The sequence below is a fragment of the Mustela putorius genome, unplaced genomic scaffold, assembly GCF_011764305.1.
Source record: "Mustela putorius furo isolate JIRA1106 unplaced genomic scaffold, ASM1176430v1.1 tig00003898_pilon_pilon_pilon, whole genome shotgun sequence".
NCBI lineage: Eukaryota > Metazoa > Chordata > Mammalia > Carnivora > Mustelidae > Mustela > Mustela putorius.
This window is the reverse complement of record NW_025422047.1, coordinates 28,627,743-28,652,288: the sequence shown is the minus strand read 5'-3', so window position 1 is coordinate 28,652,288 and position 24,546 is coordinate 28,627,743. Positions and strand designations below refer to the sequence as shown.

Below are 24,546 nucleotides of genomic sequence, written 5' to 3'. Positions count from 1 at the left end.
AAAAGAGCCCACCAGACATCCATTAATACTACAAAAGTTTACATAGGCATTTGGAATTTCACTATTTGAACTTCAGAAAAAAAACACAAAAAAACAAGTTTAAATTAAATTCATTCAAGTCAACTTGAACTATGACTATCTTTAAGTTGCTAAATCTCTGAAAAAGGAATTTCAAATGAAAATTAGGGCCAACGTATTTCATTGGAGGGTAGTTCGAGGATTGTGTTATGTATATATGAAAGCTATATGGCAGCCGATCAAGGGATAAGGCCTCTGATTTATTCTTTGCTGGAGGTCTTCCAGCAAGAGATGGCTTGGAAGACATTTGCAGAAGTATTTCTCTTGGTAATATCTGATATAGACACATCATACCAAGCAATAAGAGGAAATGAGACAAAAAGATGGGGAGACAAATTCATCAAAAAAAAAGTGTAACAAAATTATCTTCCTGATATTGGCAGATGAGTGAGCTAAGAGAACTGCTGAAAAGTAAGGCAGATCTGTTATCTCCACTACCTTTCTCTTTATCCGATGGAACTATTTTTCTTTTATCATGTATCGATCTTTATAGCATTACATAAAACTTGTGAACCAGATGAGATCTCAGGAAGTATTTAAGAACCTCCTTTATACACACTTGAGGTTGAAAAGGTGGTGTGTCTTTCCTGTGTTACTATTAGATGGTAGAATTTAGGGGGAAAATGCTCTGATCCATCATACAATTGACTCTACCACCCCTTTACAAATGAAGCCTTTCAAAAGATTTAGACTTAAAATGCAGTAAATGGAGTCATAAGTAGAAAAGTTGACTTGTCATGATACTGAGCATTCCTAGAACCACTCCAAATCCATGCAAGCATTACTGAAACATACATGTGTGTTTATATAAGTAAGTCAGCAGCACCAGGCCAGGCTAGATAAATAAAGCAGAAGTATATGCTACAAAATTAAAAATCTATTACAAGTTATATTATAAAGTACATAGAGTAACATAATTCATTCTTCTCTTGTCAGCAAATTATTTTGTCTTAATCAATTCTTTAAATCTTTCCTAAATGTCAATAGCCAATGACAAAATACCTGAATATTTCTGTAGTCACTTAAAGATTAGCTTTTCAGTAAATCTGATGTCTATTCTATATATCAATTTAAGAGTGCAAGAAACTGTCACAGGGGTACGGAAAAATATGTTAAAGAAAATTCTTAGAAACCCATAAAGCTTTTTCCTTGATTTATGCCATCATACTAAGGAATCCTGAATGGTTCCAGTTCTACCACAATCATGGAAGGAAAAAAAGCAAAACTGTTTTCTTTATATATAGTCACCTCTCAATATAGTTTCTGCCTTCTAGAGACTCATAATCCTATCTATAAGCAAAGAAGAATTGATGAAGAAAGACGAAAACCTTTTTAGAAAACAGGTGGCACACCATAGTGAGACTGGTAATGGGCTAACAGCTATTTAACAGAGAGGGACAAAAAGGAATAAAGATATGTAGAGTGAGTAAAGTGCAGCCTGGCCTTTAAATTATCTTTGAGGGGCTAGGTCTGAAGGAAGCAAGGGCATATTTCAGAGACATAATGACTATGCATAATCTGTCCTTGTAGGTAATACCGAGAAAGTTCTGACAGCCATTTTACCAAATAATTTTTTAAATATAGCCCAGTGGATTTAAGTAAATTAAATGGCAGCCAGGGAGTCAGTAAAGGACATATAAGGGTTCCTGGGGAATTCAACCAGCCATAAGGCCATAACTGGAAGAGCTCTTACCCTGACTTCAGTTCCTCCTTCCTGCTCCAGATCATGGGAGGTCTCACTGAGCCCCATGACTGCATTAAAAGGAAGAGATGTGCCCTGTATTGGAACACTGAATTATTTTTCCCAGAACACTATTAGATACAACAACCTATAAGCACTATCTGTTTTTTGTGATCAGTATTCAGTGTTTCTGACACATTTTTAGGGTAACTAAACATTTGTGAGCTGTTGATTAAAATGGAACTTCCATATGTGAAATTGTTTCTCTATGAGATATATTTCAAATTCAAAATAAGTGATTTACGATATCATACCACCTATTTATAAATCAGGGAATTATAATATTGTCAGTAAAATTCAATAATGCCATTATAATTACACATTTACTTTATTACATAAGTGAATGTCAATCTGTTGTTATTACGCAGATTTGGGAAATTGAACTTTCGAGGTTAGTTAAATAAAAAACAGTTGCAGAATATAATTAGTGGCTATAATTATAGCAATGTATCAAAATATATCATTAGTATTCACCTGGTACTGTGGTGGCTGCTACAGTACAAATGCATAATAACAATAACACATTTAACATCAACTTTTAGAAATTTAATTATAATCAAGAATGTTTTGAAATTCCCTGATCTCTAAGGGATCTTAATTGTTAACTACCTAAAACTAATAATTCACTCTCTTCCTCCCTTATTCAGCATCTAACATCTGCCTTTGCCCAGAACAGAAACTCATTCAAAAGGAAAATATCAATACGTTTCCTAAAACGTCCATTAAGTTGCCTGTGGATTTTTAAAGAATTATGTTTTACTTAAAATCTATGTTTTGCTCACTTAACACCTGGTTTTACTTCTTACAACACTAATTAATCCCTCAATTCAGTAACATGAACAGTACATATAATGTGTATTTCAGGTGCCATATCTTTTGGACCAAAAACATATAAAGAGATTACAGAAAACAGAAGACATTATCTTTCTAGAACAAAAGGAGTGACAAGTTCAGAACTTCTCAGACAGGCATTTTTTCATATATACCAAGAACTGAAACTTAGAAAGGTTGCTACAACATATTAACCAGGTGTTTTCATATACCTCTTTATACTGAAAGATGTGTCCCCTTAGCAAACAACCAATGACCATTATTTAAAATAAGGACTTCAATTACAGTACTCAAACCATGAAACTCTTCTCGAATTCAAAATACAGGCAGTTTTTACCTACAGCAAAAGTTATAATTGGCAGAACAAACCTCCTCTTCAAAAAGCCTTCTACTAATGAAGTATTATAAAAAGCAAAGGAAGGTTAACACATACAACTCCCAATACTGTCTTAATTTAAAGCACAAACTGAAGACAATTCATCATTTTCTGAGCCATTTTTCATCACCATGCTTTATCCCCGCCTTCCTTTCTGCCATTTCCTTTGCAAGGAATATCCTGTGGTCTTACCTAGAACATCAAGATCAAGAGTCCGTGCTAGTCTTCTTGCACCATCAGCACCAAAAATATGAGTTCTCTGTTTACATTTTGGACACTGGAAAACACTCATATTTTGGACAAGGCCCAGGATCTAGAATAACAAAAACCACTGAAATTAAAACAAAATTAAACCAAATTTTTTTCTATTTTATTTCTTTTCAGTGTTCCAAAATTCATTGTTTATGCACCACACCCAGTGCTCCAAGCAATATGTACCCTCCTGAATACCCACCACCAGGCTCACCCAACTCCCCACCCGCTCCTCTCCAAAACCCTCAGTTTGTTTCTCAGAGGCCACAGTCTCTCATGGTTTGTCTCCCCCTCCTATTTCCCCCATCTCACTTCTCCTTTAATCCATTATTTCAACAAGTTTTTACTGAGTGCCCACTGGGTTCTAGTGATACAGTCATAAATAAGTTACGGTCTCTGCTTTAAAGAGAACTCACAAACTAGTGGGAGAGCAAGACACATGTAATTAACTTTAGTAATGTGATAAATGCTAAAGATAATGAAATGACAGGGATAAGAAAAATTCTGTCTGGGAAGAACAAGAGATATCTCTGAGCTGCCCATATTACCCAGAATTGTTTCATTGGGTTGAGGGTGAGAGGGTTGAGGCAGGAATTCTAGGCAGAAAGTGGAACACAAGTCAAGACAGTGAAATATAAATGCACATGGCTTATTTGGGCTGCACGCTCTTGGGGGGCAAAGGCAGAAGCTGGCTTGATAAGGGAGGTCAGGGTGCAATGGCAAGGTGCTAAATGCCACTCATGATTTTCTTCTTGTGACAACAGAAAACCACAAAAGATTTTTAAAGTTGAAAAGATGGTCCAGGAAAGGTTTTTCAAGTTGAAAAGATGGTCCTAAGAGGTAATATTACACAATCAGATCTGTATTTCAGAAACTTAGCTCTGATAACGATACAGAAAAAATAAGCAGAAAGACGCAGGGAGAAAAAAAATGGAAAAGAGGCTATTGTGAATGAAGTCTTATGATAAATGACAGCTAACAAATACTGAGTGCTTATTATACACCAGGCACGGGGTAAGTGTTTTAGGTGAACTATCTTATTTACTCCTATCAAAAACTTTATGAGATGGGTATTTTGTCACCCTCATTCCATTGCTGAGAAAAAGAACACAGCTAGCAAAACACTAAAATTCAACTCTTATCAGAATGCTATCATTTGAAACAAAAATTTAAAGTCTTATAGAAAGTATCCATCTCTGAGTTTCATTAGCTTCTGGAACAAAATAGATACTTTATAAACATGTGCTGAATAAATAGGCTCTGCAAATATAATCCTTATTCATGTTTCTTTTAATCCCATTTTCTTATTAATGAAAAGCAGTGAGTCTCTTCTAGAATAAAAATAAGGAACACAATTATCAAAGGCTTAGAGATAACATGTCTCTATCATCTTATCAACTCCACCAAAAAGATCATCATTATAGGAGATTTCTGTTAGAACATTTGCATTTTAAATGAAGAATAGCACTGACAATCCACAATGAACCATACAGACAAGAAAATTTCTTATTCTTTCTGAAAAGGGAAACTGAACAGACTAAAGTTTCCCAGAACATAAGGCAAATGAAGACAAATTGTGAGGGACATAAATTTGTAGCTAAGCATTTTCCATGCATCTAATATATCTTTTGCTGATGCAAAGTATTATAAAAAATAAATCATATTGTACTTTTGTAATTCAATACCATCTCCAAAAAGCCAGCAGAAAACATAGCTAACGACAGCAACCCCTTATTTGTTTATTCAGTATGTCTATATCATACACCCATTGCTTGGGCAGTTTTACTGCCATTTATGTTAAATGTGATATACTCCCCTCACTGTACAGCTTTCAACTTAAACATAAAAATATCACTCAAGAAATGGGAAAAGGGAAAACACTTAAATATTGTGAAAATGTAGGTGAGGGTATATTCTAATCCAAAGAGAATAGGAAAAGCATCTCTACTCCAGAATCTCTTGGACTCCCCAACACATAGGAGGGTATGGGGCAAGACTGTATTTTCAACTTACATGATTAACTTATTATCAATATCTTATTATTGTTCTCCATGGCCTATATAAATGTCTCAGTCATGTTCTCTATATAGACTACAAAATGTCACAAACATAAAACCATAAGCAAACTCAATATTTAATAAGCTCCTATTACATGCCAGTAACTGAGCTAAACAAAAGGAGTAGCATACAGAGGTAAGCAAAACAGACTTGATTCTTGCCCTCCTGGAGCTTGCACACTAATTAGAGAAGCGGACTGAACAATTAATAGTTCAAAAATCTACTTTGAAGATGGAAGAGCTTCTCTGGAAGCAAAGCACAGAGGATTATGAGAGCATAGAACAGAGAAAACCGTATCTATCCTAAGAGTCACAGAGGAGTTCCTTCAGGAAATATGTAACCTAAAAGTTAAAGAAAAAGCAGGTAAAAATTAGGAGAAAAGGAGGGAAACTCTCAAGGAAGAAGTAGGGGTACAAGTCTCCTTCAAGGAACTGAAAGACCAGCATGGCTGAGTTATGGTGTGAGCAGTGTGAAATTTTTCCAGCAGGACAAAAAGCACTAAACATAAATTTAAAAATTATTTTGTTAAACTGGCTACATTAAAATTAGTAACTTAGTTGGAAGACACAATTTAGACAGTGAAAAGACAAGCTATAAAGCAGGAGATGGGATTTATAATACACATTCATGACAAAGGGCTTTTATCTGGAATATATAAAGAACTCTACAAGCCAATAAGAGAACATCAGAAATTTTTTTAAAATGGGCAAGACTTAACAGGCACTCCTTAAAGACAAATAAACTTGAAAATAAAGTTTTCAAACTTCACTAATCATCAGAGAAATGCAAATTAAAACCACAATGAGATGCCACGCATTCATTCTTAAGACCTGATTAGAACAGTGGAATGTCTATAAGACAGCAACAACATCAAATACCAAATCATGGTGAGGACACAGAGCAAGTAAAATTCATAGTTTCAGCCGAATGCAAACTGGTACAACAATTTTAAACTGGTAAAACCATTTAGGAAAATGAAAACTTATTTCAATTCAATTTAATTAATATATACTATATTATTAGTTTCAGAAGCAGAATTTAGTGATTCATCAGTTATAACACTCAGTCCTCATTACTTCAAGTGCCCTCCTTAATATCACCCAGCTACCCCAACCCCCTCCCTTCTCCCCTCCAGCAAATCTTAGCTTGTTTCCTGCAGTTAAGAATCTCTTACGGTTTGTCTCCCCCTGATTTTGTCGTTTTATTATTTTTAACTCTCTTCCCTATGATCCTCTGTTTTGTTTCTTAAATTCCACATGAATGAGATCATATGATAACTGTGTTTCTCTGACTGACTTATTTTGTTTAGCATAATACCCTCTAGTTCCATCCTCATTGTTGCAAATCACATCGATTTTATTTTCTCAAGTATGGTGAGCAGATAGTGGTATCTCATTGTGCTGGACTGTTCAAAATCATTAATCCGTTTATACTGGGAATTGTATTTCCTAGAGACTTTCTTCCTTTATAGCTCCTCGTTAAAGTTCCCTAAAAGTAAAATGACACAAGTTTTAGGAGGTGGAAGTGAAGCCATAGGCATTACACTCTATAGTTTCCTTTGGTTAGAGGTGGGGAAAGAAATGTGCAGGACTGCAGGTATATTCCAGTTGGTCCTCTTTCTTCCTGACATTGGGCCCATCCTCTGTCCTGAGGTTTTAATTTGCATTGCCATAATTATTAAAGAAGTTGAGCATATTTTTACATGTTTATTGATCATTTGTATATTCTCCTCTGTAAAGTGTTCAGTTCTCTTGTCTATTTTTTCCATTGATTATATAGGTCTTCTTATTGAATTATAAGAACTCCTAGTTTTTCAATAGAATTCCTTTGTTGATAGGTTCTCAACTTTGATATTGATTACACTAGTATATTATTAAAATTAAGGTCATCTGGGTTTTTCCCTACATTTTAAAACATGGGTACTAAAAATTTTTACATCACATTTGTAACTTGCATTACATTTCAATTGGAAAGCACTGTTGCAGACAACTAAAGAGTGACCATAGAACCGATTTTGGTAGTTCCCCTTAATTTTATGTTGTTTCAAGGTCCTAAAGATGAACAAAAACATTTATGAGGATCAGTGATTTAGAGTACTTTTAAAAATTGAAGGAACATGAAACCTTTACCTCCAAGACTATATAGGAAAGACAAAATGTCAAGTTTCTTTGCTTTTAGTTGAAATTACATCAACTGAGTGTGATAACACACATATTTATCTGATTAATTAGAAAAAGAGAACAAATTACTTATTAAAATATGCAGAGTATGTGGTAGACAACTTTTTGAAACCACAGGGTTAGCTGGAAGAAAATTCAGAAAAGAACCTCGAGTATTAAAAAGATTAGAAAACACTATGCTAGTTTTTAAGAGTAGAGTTCTATAATCAATGAGTTTTGAACAGGAGCAGTTAATAAAATTAGAAAGAACATTAGAATATCCATATGACAATTTTATTCAAAAAAATTCTTTTAAACAGGAAAGCGTTCATGTCCATACCATCCTCTACTGTCCTCCCGGCCACAGCTTTATACTGTATGAATACTTTATGTGTTCTTAAGCTGTTTATTATAGAGCTATTACGTATATCTTTCATAGTAGAAACATTAGAAAACAGATGCTTTGCTAGAGCTTAATTTACATAATACCATTGAGATGCAGCTGTAAGCATGCTCAATCATTTTTTTTAAATGTCTCATCAAAATATAAGATCCTTTTTTTGTGTCAACTAGACTCAAATAGAAAAAAATTTCGGAGGAAAAAAATGTATAAGATCCTTATCTCTTTTTCTTCTGCTATTTGTATACTGAAAGTAAATGCTACATGCCTGCTTAACATCAGCCACCACAAACCTTTTATGTGTTATTTTTATGTTATTCCAATCCATCGTTGCCTCAGAAGGGTACTTCTTTTATTAACTTTTAAAAAATCGACTCTCTTGAAATATCAATGTTGCTCTGAAATATTGGATTTTTGTGTCCAACTGAATTAAGCAAGCTCAAAAGGCCCCAATTCTAATTTCTTCTTGGTATTTTAAATTCAGATTCAGGTAAGTAACAAGTAAGATTTTCAGGCTACTATTTAATCCAATTTCTCAAGGTTACAATCAGGTTTAATTCTTGCTGCTTGGAAATTGTCACAAGGATTAAAAACTATGATTTAAGAAAAAATGAGGAGAAATTGATTGTTAAATAGAGAATGAATAACAATAACTGAAATAGATTAGATTCTTAAGTGCTATTCAGTTCACCATTAGCATTGAACCAGTTTTTATTATATTTCCTGAAACAAGTGTACAAATATAATTTTTTTAGAGACTTATTTTCATTTACTTTAGAGAGAGAGAGTTTGAGTGAGCATAGCGGAGAAGAGCAGAGAGAGAGGGAGAGAGAAGTCCCAAGGAGACTCTGCACTTGGAAGTCTGCAGCGGGGCTCCATTCCGTGACCCTGAGATCACCACCTAAGCCGAAATCAAGGTTGGATGCTTAACTGTCTTGTTCACCCAGGTGCTCCCAAATATTATAATTTTTTAAAAATGAGATGGGTGGCTTGTTTTCTCTTTCAGAAGAAGTAGTCTGGCATGGAAAGAACAATAAGTGGGGAAACCTTACATTCATGTTCCTTTCAGGAACCAATTAAATAGTTGTGGGTCCTTGAGGTACAATTCAACTTCTTTATATCCTGAATCCCAAAATCAGGGTTTACAACAAATGATGATCTCTATAATAATGACTCCTAAAATCTAACACTAGAACAATAACATTCAGAGCCACCCTTATAATACCATATATACATATGGTATTATTTTGATATATTTTGATATACATATGTATAATCTCATTGAATTGCCAAAAGGACCAATGAAATGGATCACAAAACATTGAAGGTATATTATTTGCTCTAGATCACACAGTTAATAAATAACATAGCCAAAATTCAAACCAGCTGAGTCATTGGTTTGTATGTGGAAGTCACCAAGAAAGACAAGTAAATGGACTCCAGGATTTTGTCCTTAGAACTAGGTTGTCTGAAACAATGATGAGTCAATACAGTTTAGTAGGGCAATTTAGCACAGTAATTAAGAGCACAGTTATAAAGAAGGACTAATTTGAACCCTCTTCATACTAACTACTGCAATCTAGGAGGCTTTAGACTTCACTTCCTTCTCCTGGCCATGGAACTCCCCTTACCTAAAACACATTCATTATACCTCTCTTGACTATCAAAACCTATGGCCCCTTAACTCCTCCCCATTTTTCAATCCACCCATTTCCTGTCTCACTTGCCCATCTAGACAGTCAGAACCTAATGGTAAGCAAATTTATACTAAAATCTATCTATCTATCTATTAAAATCTATACTTTGTTTCCAGGTCAACTATAGCAGACAGGTAGCTGTTGACCTAAGTCCATGGTCTCATCTTGCTTGGCACAGATCTAACCTACATTTCTTGGGCTCCTCGAGAACAGTGACAAGTGACCACATGACTGAGTTTTAGTGAAACATGTACACACACATATGTATGTCTGGTCCATAAAAATTTCCATAAGCATGCCTCTATGCTATCTTTCCCTTCTGGCTGGTTCAAATGAGAATAGCCCCAAAGGTGGGCTTAGAACTCATTTTGAACATGGCAGAGGCTATAGTGGCCTAAATAACTTCCTGGAAGAAGACCACTCTGATCACCTGTTCATCTCTGAGTACTGTCCCAAGAGTAAGAAATAAACTGCTATTGTATTTGCATCATTATATATTTTGAGGTTTATTTGTGACAGTAATGAACTGTATTAAATAATGTAAATTTTATTTAAAATTTTTTTTTAAATAATGCAAATTTTAAATAATTTTGACTCTATATAACTTTAGCAATTTAATCTGTATGAAGAAAATGGTTTAGGCTCAAGTGAAGTACTCATGGAATAAGGAAGTCTCAAAGACAATATTCATCTAAATTTTTAACAATTTCTTATTAAAATTCTTATTAGCAAAAAAGGAACTAGTCAAAATATGTAGGCCAAATGCAAAAATATCTATGAATTACAAATTTATCTGATTCATGATAACATTCTAAAAGTAATTATGATAAACAACATTAGTTACATTGACATTGGTTGGTCAGCCTGTGCCAAACACTGTGCTAAGCCCTTTGTGGGCATTATCTCATTTATTTCTCCCCTCAAACTTCTGAAGGAAACAGTACTATAATTCCCGCATTATGAATTAAATAACCTGAGTAGGTCCTACAGCTACAAAGTGAAAGAGCTAGGATTCAAACTATAGCATTCAGACTTCTGAGCTCATTCTCTTTACCACTATGTAAAAATGTCTCTGTAAGTAGCACCCTATTGCTTAAAAAATAATTATAAAATTTCTAAAGCAATTTAATTTGCAACCATAAAAGAGGTTATACATATATTAAAGAATATACCTCTCCCAGTGCTAAGAAAAAAATCAATCTGTGTAAAAGAGGCTACAAATATACAGATTAATAAATCTGGTTTTGTGAGGAGAAGGGATGGTCACATATATCATGTGATCTGAATAGTACTAAAAAGGCCAACACCAAATCATTTTCTCTACTAGTCTCTTCCTTGCCAAACAGTTTTAAATCACAACCTTCATAGAGAATAAGGGCAGGGATCTGTGACTGAGAATCTAGCCTCTTATTTCTACCTCACCATCATCCTGAGCAAAAAACTAGCTCCTGGTAGATTTATTAATGGCAGCCTAACTCTCAAAATCTCTTAGATTTCTGCCATTTTTTTTTCTAACCACCCCACCCTATGTAATCAATTGCCAAGCTGTCAATTCTTCCTTCAAAATGCCAACTACATTTATTCCCCTTTCCATCTTCAATGCTGTTATTCTAGATCAGACTCTTCCTCCCATCACCTACACCAGTGTTTTTCCAAATTATTAAAACTGTAGGCAGAGGGAGAGGAGCCCAAGCAGCCTCCCTGCTAAGTGCGGAGGGAGCTCAGTCTCAGGACCTTTGAGATCAGAACCTGAGCAGATACCAAGAGTGGGCAGGCATCCCTGTATTGATCAAATATGAGACTGAGGTGAATAGGCCATCAATCTGTTTGAAAGCATATAAATCATCCTTCTCTGAGCTTTAAAGAGGCCATATCCATAGCAGAGTCCAGGGAGCACCATAGCATGTGTGTGGGAGTATGTATCTGGCGGTGCCTCTTGGAGCCATAAGAGATAGAAGAGAAGAAGAGCAGCAATTCTAGAAACAGAAAATTGACCACTTTCTGAAAGGGCTCTACAAAAAGCATTCAGGGAACAAAGGATCTGGCCAGCAGATTACTTAGACTGGCCCCTGGCAAGGACAGTGCAATTCTGCCTCAGGCAAAGGCATTTGAGAATCACAGCAACAGGCTCCTCCCCCAGAAGATCAGCAAGAACATCCAGCCAAGACCAAGCTCACCAATCAAGGAGAAGAGCAGAATTACAGAGGAGGGGAAAGCAAAGCATAAAATTCATGATTCTTTAGTCTTGCAAAGTTAATTAAATTTTTAAAACTTTTTTTCATATTCTTTCAAATCTTTTTCATATTTCTTTCATATTCATATTTTTCATATTCATTTTAACTTTTACTCTTTCCTATTTTTAACATTTTTTTAACTAGTTTATCTTAACAATACCCTTCTTAAAAACATCTTTTTGAGGGGTGCCTGGGTGGCTCAGTGGGTTAAGCCTCTGCCTTCAGCCCAGGTTATGTTCTCAGGGTCCTGGGATCGAGCCCCACATCGGGCTCTCTTCTCACAGAGGAGCCTGCTTTCCCCTCTCTCTCTGCCCGCCTCTCTGCCTACTTGTGATCTCTCTCTCTCAAATAAATAAATAAAATACTTTTTAAAAAAAAATCTTTTTGAACCTTCATTATTATAGTCATATTTTATCCTTCATTGTATCTAACTTTATTTTTTGTATACATATAGGGTGTTTTGTTCTGAAAAATTTTGGAATACAACTTCTAATAGATCAAAATATACCCTAAATCTAGTACAGGGCTTTGTTCTAGTCTCCAGCTTGAGCAAATTCTCTACACTTTCTTTGTCTTTCTTTTCCCAACCAACTTACCTTATCAACTCCTTTTTTAATTTTTTAAAAAAATTTTCAACTTTACAGGGGGGCCCGTGTGGCTCAGTGGATTAAAGCCTCTGCCTTCGGCTCAGGTCGTGATCTTGGATCCTAGGATTGAACCCCATATCGGGCTCTCTGCTCAGTGGGGAGCCTACTTCCCTTCCTCTCTCTCTGCCTGCTTGTGATCTCTCTCTGTCATGTAAATAAATAAAAATCTTTTAAAAAATTTTATTTATTAAAAAATTTATTTTTATTCTTTAAAAAAAATAAAAATTTTCATCTTTATAGTCATATTTCATCCTTCATTGTATTTACCCTTATTTTTGTATATATATGTTTTTCTTTCTTTAAAATCTTGGGAGGTAGTTTCTTCTAAGAGACCAAAATACACCCCAAATCAAGTGAGTGGCTCTGTTCTATTCACCAGTCTAATATATATATATATAATTTTTATTATATATATTATATATAAAATTTTTATTTATTTTATTTTAATTTAATTAATTTATTTTAATTAATTTATTTATTTTAATTAATTTATTTATAATTTATTTTCTTTTAACTTCTTTTTACCCGCTTTCTTCTCCCCAACATCTGGGGTCACTTCTGATTTGGTTAACGCACATATTTCTGGAGTCTTTGCAACTCTTTTATTTTTTTATTCTCTCGTTCTTATATTCTTATCTAGATAAAATGACAAGGCAGAAAAACTCACCACACACACACAAAAAAGAATAAGAGGCAGTACCGAAAGCTAGGGACCCAATCAATAAGGACATTGGTAATATGTCAGATTTAGCGTTCAGAATGACAATTCTCAAGGTGCTAGCTGGGTTCGAAAAAGGCATGGAAGATGTTAGAAAAACCCTGTCTGGAGAAATAAAAGCCTTTCTGGAGAAAGAAAAGAACTAAAATCTAACCAAGCTAAAATCAAAAAAGCTATTAATGAGGTGTAACAAAAAATGGAGGCTCTTACTGCTAGGATAAATGAGGCAGAAGAGACAATTAGTGATATAGAAGACAAAATTATGGAGAATAAAGAAGCTGTGCAAAAGAGAGACAAACAACTACTGGACCATGAGGGGAGAATTCGAGAGATAAGTGATATCATAAGATGAACAATATTAGAATAATTGGGATTCCAGAAGAAGAAGAAAGAGAGAGGGGGGCAGAAGGTATATTGGAGTGAATTATTGTGGAGAATTTCTCTAATATGGCAAAGGGACCAAGCATCAAAATCCAGGAGGTGGAGAGAACCCCCTCAAAATCAGTACGAATAGGTCCACACCCTGTGATCTAATAGTAAAACTTACAAGTCTCAGTGACAAAGAGAAAATCCTGAAAGCAGCTTGGGACAAAAAGTCTGTAGCATACAATGGTAAAAGTATTAGATTGGCAGCAGACTTATCCACAGAGACCTGGCAGGCCAGAAAGAACTGGCATGATATATTCAGAGCACTGAGAAAAATTTGCAGCCAAGAATACTATATCCAGCTAGGCTATCATTGAAAATAGAAGGAGACACAAAAAGCTTCCAGGACAAACAAAAACTAAAAGAAGTTGCAAACGCCAAACCAGCTCTACCCGAAATACTGAAAGGGTTCTCTAAGCAAAGAGAGAGCCTCAAAGTAGTAGACCAGAAAGGAACAGAGACAATATACAGTAACAGTCACCTTACAGGCAATACAATGGCACTAAATTCATATCTCTCAATAGTTACTCTGAATGTTAATGGACTAAATGCCCCAATCAAAAGACAGAGAGTATCAGAATGGATAAAAAAACAAAACCGATCAATATGCTGTCTACAAGAAACTCATTTTAGACCCAAAGACACCTCCAGATTTAAAGTGAGGGGGTGGAAAACAATTTACTAAGCTAATGGACATTAAAAGAAGCTGGGGTGGCAATCCTCATATCAGATAAATTAGATTTTAAGCCAAAGACGATAATAAGAGATGAAATAGGACACTCTATCACACTCAAAGGGTGTGTCCAACAAGAAGATCTAACAATTTTAAATATCTATGCCCCTAATATGGGAGCATCCAATTATATAAACCAATTAATAACAAAATTAAAGAAACACATCGACAATAACACAATAATAGTAGGCGACTTTAACATCCCTCTCACTGAAATGGACAGATCATCCAAGCAAAAGGTCAACAAGGTAAAAAGGCCTTAAATGACACACTGGAGCAGATGGACATCACAGATATATTCAGAGCATTCCATCCCAAAGCAACAGAATACACATTCTTCTCTAGTGCACATGGAATAGTCTCCAGAATAGATCACATCCTGCATCACAAATCAGTTCTCAACTGGTACCAAAAGATTGGGATCATTCCCTGCATACTTTTAGACCACAATGCTCTGAAGCTAGAGGAATTTGGGAAGACCACAAATACATGGAGGCTAAAGAGCATCCTACTAAAGAATGAATGGGTCAACCAGGAAATTATGGAAACAAATGATGATGAAAGCACAGTGTTCAAAATCTGTGGGACGCAGCAAAGGCAGTCCTGGGAGGAAAGTATACAGTGATACAAGCCTTTCTCAAGAAACAAGAAAGGTCTCAAGTACACAACCTAACCCTACACCTAAAGGAGCTGGAGAAAGAACAGCAAAGAAAGCCTAAACCCAGCAGGAGAAGAGAAATAATAAAGATCAAAGCAGAAACAAATGAAATAGAAACCAAAAAAACAATAGAACCCATCAATGAAACTAGGAGCTGGTTCTTTGAAAGAATTAATGAGACTGATAAACCCCTGGCCAGACTTACCAAAAACAAAATAGGAAGGACCCAAATAAATAAAATCATGAATGAGAGAGGACAGATCACAACCAACACCAAAGAAGTACAAACAACTATAAGAACATACTATGAGCAACTATATGCCCCCAAATTTGACTATCTGGAAGAAATGGATGCTTTCCTAGAGACACAAAAACTACCAAAACTGAACCAGGAAGAAATAGAAAATCTGAACAGACCCATAACCAGCAAGGAGCTTGAAGCAGTCACCAAAAGTTTCCCAAAACAGGGCGCCTGGGTGGCTCAATGGGTTAAGCCACTGACTTCTGCTCAGGTCATGATCTCGGGGTCCTGGGATTGAGTCCCGCATTGGGCCCTCTGCTCAGCGGGAAGCCTACTTCCCTTCCTCTCTCTCTGCCTGCCTCTCTGCTTACTTGTGAACTTTTATCTGTCGAATAAATAAATAAAATCTTTAAAAAAAAATTTCCCAAAACATCCACAAATCAACCAATGTGATACACTACATTAATAAAAGAAAGAATAAGAACCATATGATACTCTCAATAAATGCTGAAAAAGCATTTGACAAAGTACAGCATCCTTTCTATTTTTTTTTTTTAAAGATTTTATTTATTTATTTGACAGAGAGAGATCACAAGTAGGCAGAGAGGCAGGCAGAGAGAGAGAGGAGGAAGCAGGCTCCCTGATGAGCAGAGAGCCCGATGCGGGACTCGATCCCAGGACCCTGAGATCATGACCTGAGCAGAAGGCAGCGGCTTAACCCACTGAGCCACCCAGGCGCCCCGACCTTTCTATTTTTTTTAAAGATTTTTATTTATTTATTTGACAGACAGAGATCACAAGTAAGCAGAGAGGCAGGCAGAGAGAGAGAGAGGGGGAAGGAGGCTCCCTGCTGAGCAGAGAGCCCGATGTGGGGCTCGATCCCAGGACTCTGGGATCATGACCTGAGCCGAAGGCAGAGGCTTTAACCCACTGAGCCACCCAGGCGTCCCACAGCATCCTTTCTTGATCAAAACTCTTCAAAGTATAGGGTACATACCTTAATATCATCAAAGCCATCTATGAAAAACACACAGCAAATATCATTCTCAATGGAGGAAAAACACAGCTTTTCTGCTAAGGTCAGGAACACAGCAAGAATGTCCATTATCACCATTACTATTCAACATAGTATTAGAAGTCCTAGCCTCAGCAATCAGACAACAAAAAGAAATTAAAGGCATCCAAATCAGCAAAGAAGAAGTCAAACTATCACTCTTTGCAGATGGTATGATACTTTATGTGGAAAACCCAAAAGATTCCACTCCAAATCTGCTAGAACTTGTACAGGAATTCAGTAAAGTGTCAGGATATAAAATCAATGCACAGAAATCAGTTGCATTTCTATACACCAATAACAAGACAGAAGAAAGAGAAATTTGGGAGTCAATCCCATTTACAATTGCACCCAAAACCATAAGGTACCTAGGAATAAATCTAACCAAAGAAGCAAAGAAAACTATAAAGTACTCATGAAAGAAATTGAGGAAGACACAAAGAAATGGAAAAATGTTTCATGCTCATGGATTGGAAGAACAAATATTGTGAAAATGTTTACGCTACCTAAAGCAATCTATATGTTTAATGCAATCTCTATCAAAATACCATCCATTTTTTTCAAAGAAATGGAAAAAATAATCTTAAAATTTATATAGAACCAGAAAAGACCTCGAATAGCCAGCGGAATGTTGAAAAAGAAAGCCAACATTAGTGGCATCACAATTCCAGACCTCAAGCTCTATTATAAAGCTGTCATCATCAAGACAGTATGGTACTGGCACAAAAATAGACACATAGATCAATGGAACAGAATAGAGAGCCCAGAAATAGACCCTCAACTCTATGGTTAATTAATCTTCGATAAAGCAGGAAAGAATGACCAATGGAAAAAAAGACAGTCTCTTCAACAAATGGTGTTGGGAAAATTGGACAGCCACATGCACAAAAATGAAACTGGACCATTTCCTTATACCACACACAAAAATAGACTCAAAATGGATGAAGGACCTCAATGTGAGAAAGGAATCCATCAAAATCCTTGAGGAGAACACAGACAGCAACCTCTTTGACCTCAGCCGCAGCAACGTCTTCCTAGGAACATCGCCAAAAGCAAGGGAAGCAAGGGCAAAAATGAACTATTGGGATTTCATCAAGATCAACAGCTTTTGCATAGCAAAGTAAATAGTCAACAAAACCAAAAGACAACTGACAGAATGGGAGAAGATATTTGAAAATGACATATCAGATAAAAGACTAGTATCCAAAATCTACCAAGATTTATCAAGAACTTATCAAGCTCAACACCCAAAGAACAAATAATCCAATCTAGAAATGGGCAGAGGACATGAACAGACATTTCTGCAAAGAAGACATCCAGATGGCCAAAGACACATGAAAAAGTGCTCCACATCACTCAGCATCAGGGAAATACAAATCAAAACCACAATGAGATACCACCTCACACCAGTCAGAATGGCTAAAATTAACAAGTCAGGAAATGACAGATGCTGGCGAGGATGCAGAGAAAGGGGAACCCTCCTACGCTGTTGGTGGGAATGCAAGCTGGTACAACTACTCTGGAAAACAGCATGGACGTTCCTCAAAAAGTTGAAAATAGAGCTACCTTATGACCCAGCAATTGCATTACTGGGTATTTACCCTAAAGATACAAACACAGTGATAGGAAGGGGCACATGCACCCGAATGTTTACAGCAGCAATGTCCACAATAGCCAACCTATGGAAAGAACTTAGATGTCCATCAACAGATGAATGGATAAAGAAGATGTGGTATATATGTACAATGGAATACTATGCAGCCATCAAAAGAAATGAAATCTTGCCATTTGCAATGATGTGGATGGAACTAGAGGGTATTATGCTGAGCAAAATAAGTCAATCAGAGAAAGAAAATTATCACATGATCTCCCTGATATGAAGAATTTGAGAGGCAATGTGGGGGATTTGGGGGATATGGAAGGAAAAAATGAAACAGGATGGGATTGGAAGGGAGACAAATTATAAGAGACTCAATCTCACAGAGCAAACTGAGGGTTGCTGGGGGGAAGGGGGTAGGGAGAGGGTGGTTGGGTTATGGACATTGGGGAGGGTATGTGCTATGGTGAGTGCTGTGAAGTGCATAAACCTGGCGATCCACAGACCTGTACCCCTGGAACTAATCATACATTATATGTTAATAAAAAATAAAAATTTAATTTAAAAAAATATCTCTTACCATAAGAGAAGTATTTTAAATCTTGATCCAATATAAATGCATACTTATATATATGTACAACTGAGACCAAGTCTTTATGAAATAACACTTTGTCTTCCTAAGAGCAATCTACCCTAATATTGTTTAAAACCTTTGGTTTTGGGGAGCCTGGGTGGCTCAGTCGGTTAAACATCTGCCTTCAACTCAGGCCATGATCCTGGGGTCCTGGGATCAAGTCCCACATCAGGCTGCCTACTCAGAAGAGAGTTTGCTTCTCCCTCTTCCTCTGCTATTGTGCGCTCGCTCTCTCTCTGTCATAAACAAACAAACAAATAAATAGATAATCTTAAAATAAGAATTCTAAAACCTTTGGCTTCATCTTTCACTGTATTGGTTTCATGGCTTATTGGTGGGTCACAACCTGCTGTGTAACTCTGGCCATTGCAAATACTTCCTTAATGCTTTAACTCTCCTGGCCCCTGTCCTTTCTATTCATTTCTACCAAATTAAATATTTTTAAAGCTCTATTCTAATTAAGTCTATTTCCCAACCAACATTATTTATGGACTCCTCTAAAATTCTCAAGAAGCAAGTTCAAATCCTCAGCTGGTTCAAGCTCTACCAAACTTGGGCCTAGCAGAGCCACAATGAAACATGCAACTTCAACTATTGACAAACTGAACAATCTCGAACACAACTTGTGATCTCCTGATTCTTTTCAGACTAAATTCTGTCCCTATTCTCGTCCTCTGATAGGACTATGAAAATCCAACTCCATTCATTCATTCTGTGTATATTTAGTTGAGAGCTATATGTTCTTGGCACAGAGGGAGGTAAGGGGTCCCTTAACTCAGAGCTTACAGCATGGCACTACAAATGCTGTAGTAAAAATGAAAGTACTGACAAATATGAAAACAGTTACAAAAAGGAAAATAGAGTGTTACTAGATCACACACTAGAACGAGTTCACCTGGTTAACAGTCTCTCAGAAAAAGAATGATTTAATCTAAGTAGCAAAGGATAAAAAGGAGCTACCAAGTGAAAAATGAGGGTAAAGGGCTTTCATGTGGAAAAACAGCATGCTCGAGGCCACAAAGAAAGAAACTTTGTGGGAATCTACAAGAAGAAAATGATCAGTCTCGCTGACAGAGAGAATGCAAGACAGAGTGGCCTGTGAGTTGGGGATAAAGACAACAGATTGTGGCTGGCATTATATACCAGGTCAAATGTCTATATGATAAGTATTTATCATATGTCTGCTATACACCAGGTAACTGAACATTTAAGAATAGTCAAGGCATGGGGCGCCAGGATGGCTCAGTGGGTTAAAGCCTCTGCCTTCTGCTCGGGTCATGATCCCAAGTTGTGGGATCAAGCCCCACATCGGGCTCTCTGCTCAGCAGGGAGCCTGTTTCCTCCTCTCTCTCTCTCTGCCTGCCTCTCTGCCTACTTGTGATCTCTATCTGTCAAATAAATAAATAAAATCTTTAAAAAAAAAAAAAAAAAAAAAGAATAGTTAAGGCATATTTTCTTGCCTTCCAGAACTCACTTCTTCTGTGGAGAGCCAAACCAGAAATATGTTCAAGTAGTTCAGAGAAAAGATTAACCTTTTTGGGGAGTATGATAAAAGCTTCCTAGAGAAAGTAATGCCTGCACAGGGATTTGAAACATGAATCTGAGTTCCCAAGCTAACAATGGCCTATCAGGAAAGGGACCAGGATATGCAAAATAACATGGACATGAAAGAAATCATGACTTTTCCATGAAAGCCCTACTTTAATAGCCCAAAGAAGAAATGTCTTGTGTTCTTCAGAATTCAGAACCCCTTCACCATAATAGAGCTAGTCTACAGGATGATAAGGTACTTGGCAAAAAAGGCTTCATTTGTCTTCTTTTTTTTTCTAATCAATAAGGGACCTTATCACAGTATTTTCCTTATAGAAGGCACTCAGTAGGAGTAAATATATATATTTGTAAAATAAACTACTTACTGAATTAAAATTAACTAAGGGATCCTTATGTACAGAAGGAATAAGAGGGGAAATATACTTTAATACTTCAATATATTTATCAGGAGCTGGGAAGGAGACTGCCTGCCCAAGGAGTCAGGGCTGGATAGTGAAATCCCTGTAACTCTACAAGTTCAAATGGTAGAAGAGCTCCAAATTGAGGTACCTGGGCCTCAACTGTAGAAGAAGCAATAAAAATGGGTAAAAATGACATAAGGCAAGAAGTACCCACCGTTCAAAACGTGTAAGATTGAAAAAAATTTATTATTTAAAAAAAAACAGTTTATCTACAAAAACTGAAATAATCCAGGATTTGGCAGAGCTGATATGATTTCAGGCACAGAACAAAGAATTCCACAGTTATCTCTTCTTCTCCTTCACCTATCCAAGCCTTGAGGGTTTTTTTTTTTTTCAAGATTTTATGTATTTATTTGTGAGAGTGAGTGAGTGAAAGAGAGAGCACACGAGTGGGGGGAGGGGCAGAGGGAGAAGCAGACTCCCTGCTGAGAAGGGAGCCCTTTGTGGGGCTGGATCCCATGGCCCTGGGGTCATGACCTGTGCTAAAGACAGATTCTTAACCAATTGAGCCACATAGGCACCCCAAGCCTTTAATTTTAAGAAACCATTTAAATCAACTTTAAAATGTTCTTGTAGACATTACTAAACTGTCCATACCAATGAATTTCAATGACATCACTGTTTCCATGGTAACTAATGCACTTCAAAAGGGGCAAAAACAGAAAGCAAGACTAAAAACCAGGAAAAAAATGAAGTGGTATAAACAAAGCATAATATTACTCCTTTGCATTTATGGCACACTTTCTAATTTAAAATGTTCTGCCATTACTTAGACTCCAAGGCTCTTAAATGCCAGAAAGATCTCAGAAATAATCAAATCCACATCGCACTCACAGCCAGGATTCCCTTTACAATGCACCATGGTTGTCCAATTGTTTACAGAACTCATTGCTGGAAAGTTCTCTCATTCACTTGCAAAGATTACAGAGCACCTATTTTGTTCTGCAGGTTTAAGAGATGATTAAGATATTCTACCTCCTTTTAAAATTTTTGCTATTTAGAAATAATTGAAACATAGGGGTGAAAAAAAAGAGGGTTATAATAAAGATACAGGACAATGTTAAAGAGCCAACTTGGAAGGATCATCATTTCTGATGACTTTCACTTGTATTCCATTTCAGCCCCACACACCCATCCATAACCAACCACACCCCGGGCTTTGTCATGACCCAGAACCATTCCAATTCTGCAAACTTAAACCCCAACATTAACTTTCTGTTTACAAACAGCTCTTTCATTCCCTAATACTGCACTAGTCTATGAGCTTTATGCAGCCCAAGATCCTTCACGTGAAGTATTTCCTCGCTGTATTTCCTTGCTGATATCTTTAACTTTCATTTTCAGTGACACCCACCTAGCAACAGCCTAATATGAATGTAGTGACCAACCCCCTTCCCCATTGTTATGTCCCATAGGAGTCTCTGTCTCACCCTTTGTCCCTTTATCCTTGAGTGTAGAGGAAAATCTGTTAGAACAATTATGAGATTGTTGCCTCTTTACTTACAGGGCCATAAGAATCAGGTGCTGTGGATAAGTGAAAATAACCTAAAGACTTAAAGGTACATGTGCTGAATTTGCCAACTATGGTCATTAGACCATAGACTAGTAAAGTGCATGTAAAACCTGCCCCGCAGTCATAGTCACATCAAGTGACAACACTGGCTGAAATAGTCTCTTGGTGTACAAAATAATAATTTACAGAGTGAAGAATAAAAAGTGCTGGTTTCTGCTTTTTTTTTTTTTAATATTTATTTATTTATTTGGCAGACAGAGATCACAAGTAGGCAGAGAGGCAGAGAGAGAGGAGGAAGCAGGCTACCCGCTGCATAGACAGCCCGATGCAGGGCTCGATCCCAGGACCCTGAGACCGTGACCTGAGCTGAAGACAGAGGCCCCAACCCACTGAGCCACCCAGGAACCCCTGGTTTCTGCTTTTAAAAAACTTTTCCCCCAAGAATTTCATAATGCTTTTAAGTAAACAACATATGCCTCTATCTTCATCTTACAGAATGAGAAATTAAGCATTCACTGATATGCTGATAGGATTACTACTGCCTTTGGAGTGGCAATAACAGACCGTTGGCCCTGTTACATAATTTCTGCTAGAAAGAAGGATTATGTATCACTTGCTCTCATAATTTTTGGCAGATAGCTCTCTAACTTTTTGCTGACTTATATTTTAAAATCCAATATAAATATTCTTATTTAGTTATTTGGGTAGGTAATACTTGCACCTGGTTTATCTTGGAGGGCATAATAGGAAGTCACATTGCTCAAACTATGTGTTTGAGACATTTTTCTATGGTGCTCATTTGGTTACCATTGCTTTAAAAAAATTTCCAAGCTAAAATTCACAACAGAGAATACAATGGGGGTTTTATCACTCATTTATCCAAATATAAAGACTGGACTTTAATACTTTCTGATCATGGAAATACTCTGAGATTATCCTTATCGGGCTCTTCAATTTTCCTAAGACAATTTTCCTAAGACAATGCTCTCAGATTATCCTTATCGGGCTCTTCAATTTTCCTAAGACTTCAATTTCCCAGTGCAAAGCTCCATGGAGTGTTAATGCCTACAGCTCTGCACTAACCGGCAAGGAGAAGAGATACCTGTCAAAGAGGATCATCTCAACTCCACTACTCTACTGTTTTACACTTCTCAGATGCTCCCCTGAGAGAAAAACATCTATGAGAGTCCATTCATGCTAGTGCATCACTGGATCTCATACCATTTCAGTTTCACTGAAGAATTCAATGAAAGTTATAATTCTTTCCATACCAAAACAAACTCAAAGTGAACATATCATTTGGGGATGGGGAAAAGGAGGAGGGAGAAAGAATCATGAGACCCCTGAAGCTAATTCATGGCTGAAGTCTAAAAAACTCTGCTCTATAAGCTCTAAAATCTATTCCTGAATTAAACTAGGCCACTAGATAGTCATATAGATGGAGGCATCACATTGGCTTTGTACAAAAATGCTTGTTCTAAACCATACTCTGACGTAAGTCCACTTGCTTTTGCTGATGCACACTAGGAGGAAGAAACCTCTATGGTTAAAAAAAAGGTAATGAGAGTGTGTTTATCATATAAAGGGTTACTTTATTCAGAGAACCTAGGAGAGATTTATGCCTCTCTGGTCTCAGTTGCTGTGCTCTGTCCAACCTTATAGAAATGGGCAGTTTTATAAAGGCCCTACATGGTTGCTAGAAAATTCATGGATTACTTCTGGCATGTATTTAAGTCCCTTAATGGCCTGCAGTTTGTTTACAGATTCACTTCTGTTTCTGATTTTAATTGTGTTTTGTCTTAATACTATTACATTTTTATTTTGTCATATTGCATAGAAAATCCTTGGATATTTTTTAGAAGGTGGTGACCTATGAATGAGTTATGAATGAGACAGATGGAAAAAAATCACCGTTTTCACCTGTCCTCCTATCAGTGCCTTATTCAAGTATCTCCTTCTAAACACTGATGTGGGGGTGTTTTTGTCAATAATATCTGCAAGTATCTGGAGAGGTAGTACTTGGTCACAAAACTCATACCTGAAAGATGTTTCAGAATTCTTCTAAAAATATTTTAATGCAATTAGAATTTTTCTTGATTAATATAATATATATACGTGTTTGCACCTGTATGCATGTTGTTAAAGTAACCATAAAGATGAAGTAGGTTTTTCTACAGATTTCTGTAAGAACTAAATTAAAATTTGGACTGTATTTCTCAATGACTTGTTTCTTCAGTTAGAGTGTTTCATATAATAACAATGAAGCTGTAAATGCTTACAGGCACATGGACTTTTCGAAACATCTCAGCACCCTTGCGTGCATCCATCAGTGCAATGTCCTGGGGTGTGGAGACAATCACAGCACCTAGCCAAGAGAAAACAAAACAAAAAGAAAGTAAAATGATGCCATCATTTAATTCTCTATGGAAAGATTACTTCCATAATTATATTGCTTACATGCTGAAAGAGTACTACATTAACTAGGTA

General features: G+C 36.5%; 1 protein-coding gene across 6 annotated transcripts in view; it reads right to left on the bottom strand.

Annotated features, from left to right (window-relative positions):
* The window catches only part of NUBPL (nucleotide binding protein like), a 201,726-nt gene that overhangs the window by 12,835 nt on the left and 164,345 nt on the right, over positions 1 to 24,546 (bottom strand). For 5 of the 6 annotated variants that reach the window (XM_045067690.1, XM_045067688.1, XM_045067689.1 and 2 more), the window contains 2 exons: positions 24,339 to 24,424; positions 3,219 to 3,339 (listed from right to left, as the gene is read on the bottom strand). In XM_045067690.1, coding sequence (XP_044923625.1) covers positions 3,219 to 3,339; positions 24,339 to 24,424 — 207 coding nt within the window. Of the gene's footprint in view, positions 1 to 8; positions 1,856 to 3,218; positions 3,340 to 24,338; positions 24,425 to 24,546 lie in introns of those variants that run through there. The other variant, XM_045067691.1, reaches the window with a different exon arrangement.